At 37.7% G+C, this 14514-nt stretch overlaps 1 protein-coding gene across 2 annotated transcripts in view; it reads right to left on the reverse strand.

The window, feature by feature from the left end:
* Window positions 1–1993: 1993 nt before the first annotated feature.
* LOC128656393 (uncharacterized) overlaps window positions 1994–14514 on the reverse strand; it is a 173071-nt gene continuing 160550 nt past the window's right edge. For both annotated transcript variants that reach the window (XM_053710270.1, XM_053710271.1), the window contains exons 8-9: window positions 4978–5163; window positions 1994–2535 (exon numbers count right to left, since the gene is read on the reverse strand). In XM_053710270.1, coding sequence (XP_053566245.1) covers window positions 2492–2535; window positions 4978–5163 — 230 coding nt within the window. In that variant the 3' untranslated portion in view covers window positions 1994–2491. The remainder of the gene's footprint in view (window positions 2536–4977; window positions 5164–14514) is intronic.

Raw genomic sequence — 14514 nt, forward strand, 5'->3', positions numbered from 1 at the left:
GGCAAATCCCTACATATGTTTTTTTTTTTTCTTGTATTTTGATGCTGTAGAGGTAAGGGGAATCAGTAACTTCTGTGACATATTATTATATTATATTAGATTATAGAGATTGTATCTACTCCTTTGATAATGCCATGGTGGTGTTAATGTATCATTTTTGCAGGATCTACTTGTACTCCTGATCTGTTGATTTCATTTTAGTCACCTTATGATCAGAATAGTTATCAACAATTGTAGTGTTGTTTTTCTTAAGTCTCTCTCCTATAAGATTTCATGCATATACAGGTATGGGTATTTCTATTAACTTATAGGTGTTAATTCGCAGCCCTGTGGGTAAAACAATTTTCTACCACTGTAAGATAATTTGTTTCTAGATAAAAATATAAACTTGAGTTTCATCAGTCAAACATTATTCAAGTGTCACAGGCTACTATCAGTACTTAGTACTGTACAATTTTGAATTGTTTGGACTACTTCAGTCCTATTTGTATATTTTTGTCACCATTTTATTTTATTACTGCAAAGGCATGTATGTGTGCGTTATAATATAATGTGATATAATGTGACTATTTATGACTATAACTGTTCAATATTTGGAAGTTTTTCTGTACCATTGAATATTTTGAACCTCAATAAAAAAATATTAAAAAAACAAAGATTAAGACACATCCACAACTTTTGGAATATAAATAATGGCAATTTTTTGCAGCAGAACATTGGTTGGCAGATCAGTCGCACATGTCAGTGTGTGTGAATTATTTGTAGTTCTGCCGGCACAATGGACCTCTATGGTATTGCTAGATAGTGCTCCAGCAGCAGGGAGAAAAAAAAGTTTACTTTAAAAAATTACAAATATTTTTTTTTCTTCTATCTTTTCTCCCCAGTACTTAACCCGACCTTTCCAGTCCCATTTCCACATCACCCTGTAGAGCCTGTTAATCCCTTATTCTTCTTTCTTTTTCTCTCTGTTTCTATAGTGCAGACGGGAAATGACACTAACAGCACGGGAGGCACATGCAGTATTATAATGCAGATAGGTACAGGCCCGGAAGCATTGTCACAGGCCTGCAAGCTGACAGAGTATGAAGTGGAAGCAAACTGACAAGCAGGGATGTATTGCATGTTTTTAAGCCATCCCATAATGTGCTCTGGATTGACCAAGAGCAATAGAGAATGTTAATGTGACATGATGAAACCTTTTTTTTTTTTCTTTTGTGATTCAGAATTTTTATTTTTTTTTACTTATTTTATCAGATTTGTTTTGTTTTCTAGTTATTTTTTGTTAAAGATATACCTAGGTAGGTAGCTCACACATGCCTGGAGCGCTACATGGTAGTAAATAGTGCGGCCATTGTGTGCTCCTGCAAATGTATAACACTCTCACAAAATTGCCGCCATATAGTGCTGCAGACACATGCACGCTCCTGAGCTTACCTCATTGCTTTTCAACAAAGGATACAATGAGAACAAAGACCATTAGATTATAAGAGTAAATTTGAAAGTTGTTAAAAACTGCATTCTCTATCTGAATCATAAATTCAAAATGTGGGGGGTTATGACTGAGGGGGACTTTGGTTGATCATAATTGGGGAGTGGGCTTTTCCCAGTGGTGGGAAAATCCGTCAACAAATAAACAAACTCATTTTTTGGGAGTTTTTGCAAAACCATCATTTGTTCATTCAGTTTTTGTTAAAGGGGCCGTTCAGTTTGCCTTTTCAGAAAAATGCATTGAATTTCACAAAATGAGTTGTATAAGTTGTTTCACGTTTGTGCAAATCTGAATGCACATGTCTAGTATACACTAAACTCCCAGGCTGGCATATATACAAGAGAGAAGGCAGCACTGTTCAGATGAACAATAATGTGTTATGTACCACTAATATTCCAAATTTCAGCTGGCGCAAGAATGAATTCCCCCAAAAATCTTTATTCTTTTTTTTTCCTCTGAGAACAATAGAAAAACAAACTCCCCACCCCACGGAATCATAAAACATTGTACAGCAGAGAATCTTTATTTGATTGGATATTTACAAACAATCTTTTATGCTGATGCAATATGATACATAAACTGATACTAAGTTCTTCATGACTGAAACCTGTAAATCAGATGCTATTATCAAGAAGCATTAGGGGTTATTTTGTTGTGTTTTCTTTCATGTCCTTGTGTCACAAAATCCATGATAGCTTGAGATTATCGTTGAGATTTGGGACACATCCCAAATAAGCAGGGCTTTCACACCGATTACTTTCATGTGGTTTTGGTAATAGCAGAACCTCTTGTTTGTGGGTTTGATGTCTTCTCTATCTTCTCATTGTAGCAGTCTTTTCTAATTTTTATGATAAGTCTCATCAGACTGTCTTTTACTTCATTTTCTTCTATAGTTGGTTTCTCTAAATTAGGGTATTTACATCTTCGGCACTGCTGTCTAAATATCCTTAATAGTACCAAGCCCCTTTTTAGACTTCAAGCAAAATTGAAAGATAAGGGTGATCAAACCAGATTTCCATTTATTGGAGCAATTTGAGCAGATAAAACTAAAACAGATAAAGGGATTAATAAATAAGCACACAAATATAAGCATTTATTTATTTCAATGTCTGTTAAAGATTTATAAAGCTTTTATGTAACTTTCTAACAGTAATTAGCAGGTTTGATCTCTACTCAAAGAACGATCAAAGGGCTATATTACCAGTGGAGCACTATTTTTTGCACGCAAATTTATGCACAAGTTTGCACCCTTTTTTCGTATTACAAGTTGAAAGTAAACGTGACCGAGAGCAGTGTCTCGAATTACGCTCATTGGATAGCGCAACTTCAGAGATCTGGTAAACTGTAACAGTACAGTTACACTCATATTAACATTGTCTGATTAAAAATTATTGAATACAAATATTGCCTTAAAAAGTAATAAGGGCGCAAAATATCAGACGTCAGGTGTTAGAAAAAAAAAGTCCAAAAGTGCTTTTACATAGTGATCCATAGGACCAAAAATATGTATGTCTATAAATATATACGTATGTATTGCTATACATACTGTTATGTATATCTGTATTTATATTTGTATAAAATGTAATTTACATAAATATGTACGCATTTAAATACCGATATTCATATGTATAGAAATACATACATATATCTCAATGCAATCCTGCACTTCGTGTTTACGCACGCTGTCGGCTGTTATTTTTTTTGTTCATTATAAGGCTTCATTAAAGTCTATAGGGCCGATTATAATTTGTGCGGACAGACATGATCCACTGCAGCGGATCATGTCCGCCAAACATCAATAAATGCAGACAGCATACGCTGTATCATTGCACAAGCATTTCTCGTGAAATCCTTGTGCAATACCGCCCCCTGCACATTCGCGCCAAACGGCCGCTAGCAGGGGTGTCAATCAACTCAATCTATCCGATTGGGATGATTGCTGTCTGCCCGCCCCAGAGGTGGTGGACAAGTTAAGGATCAGCGGTCTTAAGACCGCTGCTTCTTAACTCCTTTTTCTGGCGAGCCTGAAGGCTCGCACAGAAACAGATACATTAGGGGGCCTACGGGGCTTGATAAATCGCCCCCGTGCATGAGGATTTCGACCGCCAGAGCGCAACATTTTTACTTCCGATCTTGTAATAACCAGCATAATTGGGCATGCAATGGTAAAAAAAAAACTTGACAGCAGATAACGTGCGTGTGGAAGCACAAATTTGAGCAACACTCGTAATCTAGCTCTAAATAGGTAGAAATGCATATTTAACAAGTGCATAAAAAAAGATAATTCAATAGCACTGTATCTTGTCACAGCCATCAGCCAATCACAGACTCATGTACATATTATACTGTGATTCTTGCACGTGCTCAGTAGGAGCTGTTTTATTTAGAATGCGTGAACATAAAAACATTGTGCAAAATTTGATAATGGAAGTAAATTGGAATGTTCTATGGAATCATGAAAGTTTAGTTATGACTTTAGTACCCCTTTAATTAAATGGTACTTCTTAATTAAATAGTGATAGCCCATATACTAGTATAATGTTTTTAGCATTCTGTATAATAAAATATTATTCAAGGAGACATATACATGTTAAAATGAAAGTAAAAATAAAATTCCCTTTTTAACTACAGTTTATGCATTTGCAGTGGTTATGGGTGTTAATCACATATTTAAAGTTGAGCAGCCAGGCAAAATGCATTCCTGCTCCTGAGATAGACATGGCCAGTAAAGTAAGCCAATCAGAAGCACCATACAGTTGAATCCTTTAAATTATCAGCCATTTTCTTAGTGCACCAGGTATGCAAACGTAACGCCTCAGCAGAGGCATAGTACATAGTAAATAATATGGGGAATTGTGTTGAAAATAAAATGATCTTGACAAACCCAGTAGCTAAGGAGCTCCTAGATTCTACAATTTTACCCCTGGCTCCTAATTATTTGGCTATGTTCCATATTCCTATATACAAATACCAATATCTGGCTACTAAAAGTGTGCCTGCTCCTAAATATTCTTACTGGCTCCTAAATTTTAAGCAGAATTGTCGACCCTGCTCTAATAAAATAGACAAAGCTCCCAACTGTCACTCACTATTTGAGAGCGACAGTCCCTGAGTCCTGGGGCTCTCCCCAGCTGTCCCTCTGAGACAGACATATGTCCCAATTTGCAGCATTTCTTTAACTCCACCTATGCAGCACCCAGACATGGCCACAAACCACACAGACACACCCACCAACCACCAAGACACATCCAGACCCCCCTAGCCACCCACTATCACACCCCCTCCTAACATGGCTCCTCCCACAAATCAGCAACCAGCTCCCATCAACCTCCTGCCATCCCTGATACCCCAGCCACAAATGTTGGGAGGTATGATAGATAGGATGCTTTAATGTTCATTTAAATCCATAAAAGGGGTTAGAAAATTCACATTACAAACTGAGTATATAATTAGTAAACAGATGAATCTTATTTCCCTTGTCTGTTTACCTGCCAAATGAATTCTGCGTAAAGATCCATGATCCTTCACTCTTCTGCTCAGGGAGTCAGCTTTCCCATTAGATACATACTTAAAATTCAAACTCCAAACATTACCATAATCTGCCCCAAGCTCCTTTTCCTGCAGAAAATGAAAGGTTTTCATCCAGACATTTTGGGATTTTTGTTTTCCTTTACCTGGTAGAATTAAAAATCAATTAATAAGATATGAAGCATTATATCTTACTATTTACCATAAGAGAATGAAGGACATCATACTAACAAATCTGACTCAATGTGCCAGATTCACTAATATCTATGTAATTGATTTCCTATAATATTTCAATTAAAGCTTACACATGCCACTCTTTACTGAATTGACTACCTATAGATCATTGCAAACTAAAAGACTTGAGAGTTTAAAGAGATGTGAGTGGCTAATAGTAAATACACTTTACTGAATAAATGTTTTAAAAAAAATAAATTCTAATATCACTTGTATATAACAGGCAATTTTAATTATTCAAACAGCAAGTTTTTCAATGGATTAGAATGACTTAGAAAAATAAGCAAAAACCCCCCCTGAACCTGTAATGTTTTGGTATGACAGTTCCGATGATTTGGAAAAGGGGCCATGGCCTTTGTGAATTCCAAACATGGATGAGGTATAAAGGGAAACTAAACCTATTTTCTTCATGATTCAAATAGAGTATACAATTAAAAAAAACTTTCCAGTTTCTTTCCAGTTTAGCAAGCAGTTTTAGCAAGAATACTTGTAGCAATGTAATACATTTGGTAGAGCACTATATACTGTAGCAGCAGTGTATCCTACCATGCAGACGTGCATATTAGCAACCTTGGTATACTCTTCAACAAGGAATACTATAAGAAAGCAGAAATTTGTAAATAGAAGTGAACGGGAGACTTTTTTTTCTATATTGTTTGCTCTTTCTGATTCACAAAAGAAACATTCGAATAGATTACGAGTTTTGCGTTATGAGCGGCTCGTGCTACTTGCAAGTTATTTCCACCGCTCACCTCCCTATAGCGCTGCTATTACAGGTTTACAAAAATCCGGCGTTAGCAGGCAAGAAGTGAGCGTTGAGCAAAATTGAGCTCCATACCGCACTCCAATACCAGCGCCGCGGTGAGCTGGATAGGACATCAATGGGGAGAGCCGGCTGAAAAAAATGCCTAACACCTGCAATAATGGAGCGTAAAGCTCCGTAACGCAGCCCCATTGATTCCTATGGGAAACAAAATTTATGTTTATACTTAACAACCCTAACATAAACCCTGAGTCCTAAACACTCCCCTAATCTGCCGCCCCTGACATTGCTGACACCTACATTACACTTATTAGACCCCTAATCTGCTGCCCCGACACCTACATTAAATTAATAACCCCTAATCTGCCACCCCTGACATCGCCGCCACCTACAGTACACTTAGTAACCCCTAATCCTGCCACCCCCAACGTCGCCACCACTGTACTAAAGTTATAAACCCCTAAACCTAACCCCCTAACACCCCCTACTTTAATATAATTAAAATAAATCTAATAACAAGAATTCCTATCATTAACTAAATAATTCCTATTAAAAAACTAAATACTTACCTGTAAAATAAACCCTAAGCTAGCTACAATATATCTAATAGTTACAGGGTAGCTAGCTTAGGTTTTATTTTTATTTCACTGGCAAGTTAATATTTATTTTAACTGGGTAGACTAGTTATTAAATAGTTTATTAACTATTTACTAACTACCTAGCTAAAATATTACAAATTTACCTGTAAAATAAAACCTACCTGAGTTACACTAAAACCTAACCTTACACTATAATTAACTAAATACATTAATTAAAAACAATTAACTAAATTACAAAAAAAACAACAAACACTAAATTACACAAAATAAAAAAAAGAAATTAACAAATATTTAAACTAATTACACCTAATCTAATAGCCCTAATCAAAATAAAAAAGCCCCCCCAAAATGAAAAAACCCTAGCCTAAACTAAACTACCAATAGCCCTTAAAAGGGCCTTTTGCGGGGCATTTCCCCAAAGAAATCAGCTCTTTTACCTGTAAATAAAAATACAAAAAACCCCCAGAACAGTAAAACCACACCACCCACACAACCAAAAACCCCCCAAATAAAATCATAATTAAAAAACCTAAGCTCCCCATTTGCCCTGAAAAGGGCATTTGGATGGCATTGCTGGGCATTGCCCTTAAAAGGGCATTTAGTCATTTTTTTTGCCCAAAATCCCTAATCTAAAAATAAAACCCACCCAATAAACCCTTAAAAAAAAAAATAACACTAACACCCCGAAGATCCACTTACAGTTTTTGAAGACCCGACATCCATCCTCAACGAAGCGGCAGTCCTCATCGAAGCCGTAGAAGTCTTCATCCAAGCGGGCCGAAGTCTTCATCCAATCTGGCAGAAGTCTTCATCCAGACGGCATCTTCTATCTTCATCCCATCCGGCGCGGAGCAGCTCCATATTCATGACATCCGGCATGGAGCATCCTCTTCTTTCCACGGCGACTGAAGAATGAAGGTTCCTTTAAGTGACATTCATCCAAGATGGCGTTCCTTGAATTCCCGATTGGCTGATAGAATGCTATCAGCCATTCGAACTATCAGCCAATCGGAACTAAAGGGTGAAAAAATCCTATTGGCTGATGCTGAGCTTGCCTTCTACTGGCTGATTGGAAAAGCCAATAGAATGCGAGCTCAATCCTATTGGCTGATTGCAGAATTCTATCAGCCAATCGGAATTAAAGGTGAAAAAAATCCTATCGGCTGATGCAATCAGCCAATAGGATTGAGCTCGCATTCTATTGGCTTTTCCAATCAGCCAGTAGAAGGCAAGCTCAGCATCAGCCAATAGGATTTTTCACCTTTATTTCCGATTTGGCTGATAGTTCCGAATGGCTGATAGCATTCTATCAGCCAATCGGAATTCAAGGGACGCCATCTTGGATGACATCACTTAAAGGAACCTTCATTCTTCAGTCGCCGTGGAAAATAGTGGATGCTCCATGCCAGATGTCTTGAAGATGGAGCTGCTCCCGCGCCGGATGGATGAAGATAAAAGATGCCATCTGGAGGAAGAATTCTGATGGATTGGATGAAGACTTCTGATGGATTGGATGAAGACTTCGGCCCGCTTGGATGAAGACTTCTGCCGGCTTTGATGAGGAATTCTGCCACCTTAGTTGAGGATGGATGTCGGGTCTTCAAAAACTGTAAGTTGATCTTTGGGGTTAGTGTTAGGTTTTTTTAAGGGTTTATTGGGTGGGTTTTATTTTAGATTAAGGGTTTTGGGCAACCGAAAAAGAGCTAAATGCCCCTTTAAGGGCAATGCCCATCCAAATGCCCTTTTCAGGGCAATGGGGTAGCTTAGGTTTTTTAGTTAGGATTTTATTTGGGGTGTTTGGTTGTGTGGGTGGTGGGTTTTACTGTTGGAGGTTGTTTGTATTTTTTATTTACAGGTAAAAGAGCTGATTTATATGGGGGCAATGCCCACAAAAGGCCCTTTTAAGGGCTACTGGTTGTTTAGTTTAGGCTAGGGTTTTTTTTATTGGGGGGGGGCTTTTTTATTTTGATAGGGCTATTAGATTTGGTGTAATTAGTTTAAATATCTGATAATTTATTTTTATTTTGTGGGTTTTTTTTGTAATTTAATTAATTGGATTTAATTAATGTAATTTATTTAATTGTAGTGTAAGGTTAAGTGTTACTGTAACTCAGGGTTAGGTTTTATTTTACAGGGTCAATTTGTATTTATTATTTTAGCTAGGTAGCTAGTAAATAGTTAACTATTTACTAACTAGTCTACCTAGTTAAAATACCTAGTTAAAATACCTAGTTAAAATAAATAGAAACTTAGCTGTAAAATAAAAATAAAACCTAAGATAGATACAATTAACTATTAGTTATATTGTAGCTAGCTTAGGGTTTATTTTACAGGTAAGTATTTAGTTTTAAATAGGAATTATTTAGTTAATGATAGGAATTTTTTATTAGATTTTATTTTAATTATATTAAAGTAGGGGTTGTTAGGGTTAGACTTAGGTTAGGTTTTAGGGGTTTATAACTTTAGTATAGTGGGTGGCGACGTTGGGGGGCAGCAGATTAGGGGTTAATAAGTGTAGGTAGGTAGCGACAACATTGGGGGTGGCATATTAGTGTTAATAATTATTTAACTAGTGTTTGCGATGCTGGAGTACGGCGGTTTAGGGGTTAATATGTTTATTATAGTGGCGGCAATGTCCGGAGCAGCAGATTAGGGGTTATACTTTTATTTTAGTGTTTGCGATGCGGGGGGCCTCGGTTTAGGGGTTAATAGAGTAGTTTATGGGTGTTAGTGTACTTTTTAGCACTTTAGTTATGAGTTTTATGTTACGGCGTTGTAGACATAAAACCCATAAATACTGACTTTCAGTTTACGGTATCGATCTTGACGGTATAGGCTGTTATTGCTCACTCGTAATACCGGCGCAAAGGAAGTCCCATTGAAAAAGGACTTTTTGAAAACTGCGGTAGTTACGTGTGTGCAGTGCAGCTAAACCTGCAAGACTTGTAATGACCAGCGGTAGTGAAAAAGAGCCTTAACGCTGCTTTTTCACTCAAACCGCAAAACTCGTAATCTAGAACGATTGTTTTGTATGTCCCCTTTAATTATGCTTCTTCCTAAAAATAATGGAAGCAGAAATGAAAAATCTTTTTTCCTGCTCATTTCACACCTGCAGACCCAATTATGTTCCTCCAGTTGTTTTGTATTCAGAGATACCATTCACTACCAAAGATGACCTGAAATACCTTTCCTAAAGGACATTATATACAATGTAATAGTGTCCCGCAAGTGAAGATGTGAATGTGATGTCCTAGGTTGGCACTCAGCACTGCAGATAGGTCTTTTTATGATTAATAATATAATAATAAAATAATTTAGGTTAAATAATGAACCTATATTGCAAATAATTGTAATCATTCTAATTAAACATTTTGGCCTTGATCATAATCTATTGAGAGTCATGTTTTGAGCCTGAACATTCTACTTTTTGGACACAATAGTGCAATTTCATCTGTTTCTAGTACTCCCATGCAGGTTTTGAGCCTCTCAAAAAAAAAGCCCTATCCACTCTTTGGAACTGAAAACTGCTTGGCGATCACAATACGTTTTCATCTCACTTTTAGGTTATAGTTGTTTATTAGTGGGATACTTTGGCTATTGTACTTTATGTTGTATATATACACGTCTGAGCTTCAGGAGGCTCCAGCATTCTCGGCTGTTAAGTAACGATTAGTGTATTGCAGATTCATCATCTGTCAATCAATTGATGAATATGGCGGGCGGAGGAACGGCGCTTATCCTTCTAGCATTACAAGGTAAAAATCTCAGAAGTAGTATACTACACATATAAATGAATGAAAGTTTCATTTTATTTTTTAAATTATATCCTATTACTTGAGCGACTATCCTCAAGTTTATATTCACTTGTAGTTAAGTGGTTAATACGTTTTTCAAAAGGATCGTGATTGATCACTATTTTAGTAACAAAATGGACACATCAATTTCACAAAAAAGGGTGTTGCAAAAAATGGCAATTTTTAATATGTTTGACAGTGTTCCAAGACCATTTGGAATAATTCTATTATCTTGCGCAGTACAAGTTGGCATTTACTGTGAAATGGCCACAGACCCCATTCTAGATGTACAGATCAGTATGTGGTCTGGATTCATTGAACCCATATTCACCACTATTGTATAGTCCCCTCTCAGTTAACAGGACAAACATTTACATTTGTATAGTGTAGTTGATATGTATTTAATAGACATATACATGATATCTTGTACATTAAACATAATAACATTCTAAGTTACAATGATTTCATCTTCTTAAACAGTTATCTATCAAGCAATCACATACTTCTGATCAGGTTGACATTCTTTCCTGTTTATTGGCAACCTAGATCAATTTATAGTATGTTAAACCTTGTGTTGCTAGTAATAGATATCTGACAAAGACAAACCTTATTTTGTACAGTGAAGTTTGGCATTTTTGGAGATATTTTAAACACTCATCAATTGTTGGTTTTCTAGGTATGTGCATTCAGATCCATTGTTAGGACCTGAATGCGGAATTATGCACTATTCCGCTGTTTTCGTAGCCGGATTGATTATTGTGCAAGATCACTACGTTAACATCTGTGCAAATCTAGATCTTAACATAGTGATCTTGCACAAGAATCAATCCGGCACCGAAAAGTTCTGAATAGTGCAAACTTCTGCATTCAGATCCTAACAAAGGATTTGAATGCAAATGTCTATTGGTTTCACAATTTACAGTGTGAGAACTGCTAAAGTCCTCTTATAGAAGATGAGATATGTTGCAGCCACACAGTGGCGTATCGTGGGTTGTCAGCGCCCAGGGAAAGGCAAGTATTGCGTCCCCTAAACCATTAGCACTGACTGAGTCTCTTCCACCAGTACAGTAGGGATTGGCAAATTTGCTTTGAATCTAAACAACTTTGGAGACAGTTTTTTTTTTTTTAAAGCGGCGATAGAGACAGAGCAAAGGGAGCAAAAGGGTTAAGGGGACAGAGCAAGGGAACATGAGAAGATGGGGGACAGAGCAGGGAAATGGAAACAGAACAGAGGACATAGGGACAGACCAGGGACATATTACACTGTAAGGCAAATACAACTGTTTTTATTCAGGAAAAATACAATTTTAAATAATATACATTATTTCAAGTTAAGTTAATTAACAGCATTAAAGGGGGGGACGATTAATGAAGTTGTTTTGCTGTGTATTTTGAACAACTTTACTGCAGTACAATTTCAAATGTAAGTAAAATTTAGACTGTCACTTACCAAACATATATATTATTTATTACAGGCAGCAGTAGCACTAATCTTCTCAAGCAAGGCAGCCAGCACACCTTGTCGCCCAGTCCAGCCCTGATGGCAGTCAGGCTACAGCCATCAGGGCTGGACTGGGAACAAAAAGCAACCCTGGAAAAATTTGAAGACCAGTCCTAATTGCTGTTGAGTCCATAGGATGCACACGCCACATTTTTCTCAAAGGGGTTATTCGGATACTCATCGACAAATATTTTTATTTCAGAATGTAATTGTATTAGTTTTGTAATAAAGAAAAAAAAAATGTCAGGTTGTCGTTATATAGGCAACCTTCAACCCAAGTTCATCCATGACTCCCTTTTACGGTGTGAAAATGATAGTGTGGTTTGAAGAAGAAAAATGTTGTCACTCTCATTGTTACTTGACTAGAAACTACAAACCATTCAAAGGAGAGCTACTAAATGGTACATAGTCATCTGCATTGCATCACCAGCAGCATCACCCCCGTAAATTGTAGCTGGCCAGCCCCTGCTGCTGCAGCCCACCGGGGAAATCTCCCAGTGTCCTGGTAGGCCTGTCCAGCCTTTACAGCCATTGGCTGAAGCTAAACTGTGCCATTGGTTGCAAGCTAAACTGTACAGCACAGTCATTGGCTGGCAGCAACTAGCAGCTGATTGGGTGCATGGAAAGGGGGGGGATTTCCAATTTGGCTCAACGGTGCATATGGAAACATCTTACATGCAGCGTTAATAGCCATCAATCATTGCGGAGTGGAGGTTTCCCCCCTGGCAATTGGCTTTCAGCTGATGCTTGCTAGAAGCAATGAGCTGATGCTGATCGCCAGCGCTGCATGTGACACAGTGAGAGCAGCGGAGCGCAACAAATGATAAGGAGATGACTCTTTCAACTTACGAGCTGCTGCTCAGCCTGCACAGATCTTCCCACGGCCCCCCATAGTACCGTGATACATTTGTGAGTGTGCATGGTAGCGCACCTTATGAATTGGCAGGCGGCTTCCTCACAAGCAACCCCCACCTGCAATTTTTATAACAACATTTCCTAGGGGCGCAAATTTCTTTTGAAATTTTGCATCCCTAAGAATTATGCCCCGGGGCAACCGCCCCTGTGCCCCCCACGCTACGCCACTGCAGCCATAATATTCCTTTCACCCATTGATCTAAATTTTAGATGAAAATCTCGCCAAAACAAAAAGTAAAGTTTTTCTTAATGAATAATAAAAAAAAAAATATATTACATTTAACATACTAAGGGCCAGAGCACAAATTAAGAAGTAAGCTTTTTGCACTTGTCCTGGTTTTATCATATTACGAGTTGTAAGTAAACTGTCTCTCACACTAACCCGACAAGTGCAAAAAGCCGAAGTTAGAATATTCTATGCAATGCCCATCCACGTATTCCCACATAGAAGTTAATGGAGAAAAAAAAAATGAAAAAGAAAACCACCACACTATTGCGCAAAACCGATAGCATTTTTTCATTTGTGCTAAGCCAATATGAATATTTCAAATTTCAATGTTCTTCACATAACAGAATATGTTCTATATATTCATAAATACATATTTATACATATATCTGATGGTATTTTGGTACAATATATATATATATATATATATATATATATATATATATATATATATTTACACACACACACCCACCAGTTTCCCACAAGGTGGAGTACACCCCTCACATTTTGTAATATTTTATTATATCTTTTCATGTGACAACACTGAATAAATGATACTTTGCTACAATGTAAAGTAGTGAGTGTACATCCTTATTAACAGTGTAAATGTACTGTCCCCTCAAAATAACTCAACACACAGCCATTAAATGTCTAAACCGTTGGCAACAAAAGTGAGCAACCCCTAAGGGGAAATGTCCAAATTGGGCCCAATTAGCCATTTTCCCTCCCCGGTGTCATGTGACTCGTTAGTGTTACAAGGTCTCAGGTGTGAATGGGGAGCAGGTGTGTTAAATTTGTTGTTATCGCTCTCACACTCTCTCATACTGGTCACTGAAAATTCAACATATCACCTCACGGCAAAGAACTCTCTGAGGATCTGAAAAAAGAATTGTTGCTCTACATAAAGATGACCTTGGCTATAAAAAGATTGCCAAGACCCTGAAACTGAGCTGCAGCACGGTGGCAAGACCATTACAGCAGTTTCACAGGTCAGGTTCCACTCAGAAGAGGCCTCGTCATGGTCGGCCAAAGAAGTTGAGTGCACACGCTCAACGTCATATGCAGAGGTTGTCTTTGGAAAATAGACTATGAGGGCTGCCCTAGCATTTGCTGCAGAAGTTGAAGGGGTGGGGGGGTGTCAGCCTGTCCAGTGCTCAGACCACATGCCGCACACTGCATTAAATTGGTCTGCATAGCTATCATCCCATAAGGAAGCCTCTTCTAAAGATGATGCACAAGAAAGCTTGCAGTTTGCTGAAGACAAGCAGACTAAGGACATTGATTACTGGAACCATGTTCTGTGGTCCGATGAGACCAAGATAAACTTATTTGGTTCAGATGGTGTTAAGAGTGTGTGGTGGCAACCAGTTGAGGAGTGCGTAGAGCGAATCATTTCTGCCCGACATTTGATAAATCGGCCCCATTGCCTTTACTTTCAACTAGCAATAAAAGCAAAACCCCCACA

Source organism: Bombina bombina, chromosome 4 (assembly GCF_027579735.1).
Source record: "Bombina bombina isolate aBomBom1 chromosome 4, aBomBom1.pri, whole genome shotgun sequence".
Classification (NCBI taxonomy): Eukaryota; Metazoa; Chordata; class Amphibia; order Anura; family Bombinatoridae; genus Bombina; species Bombina bombina.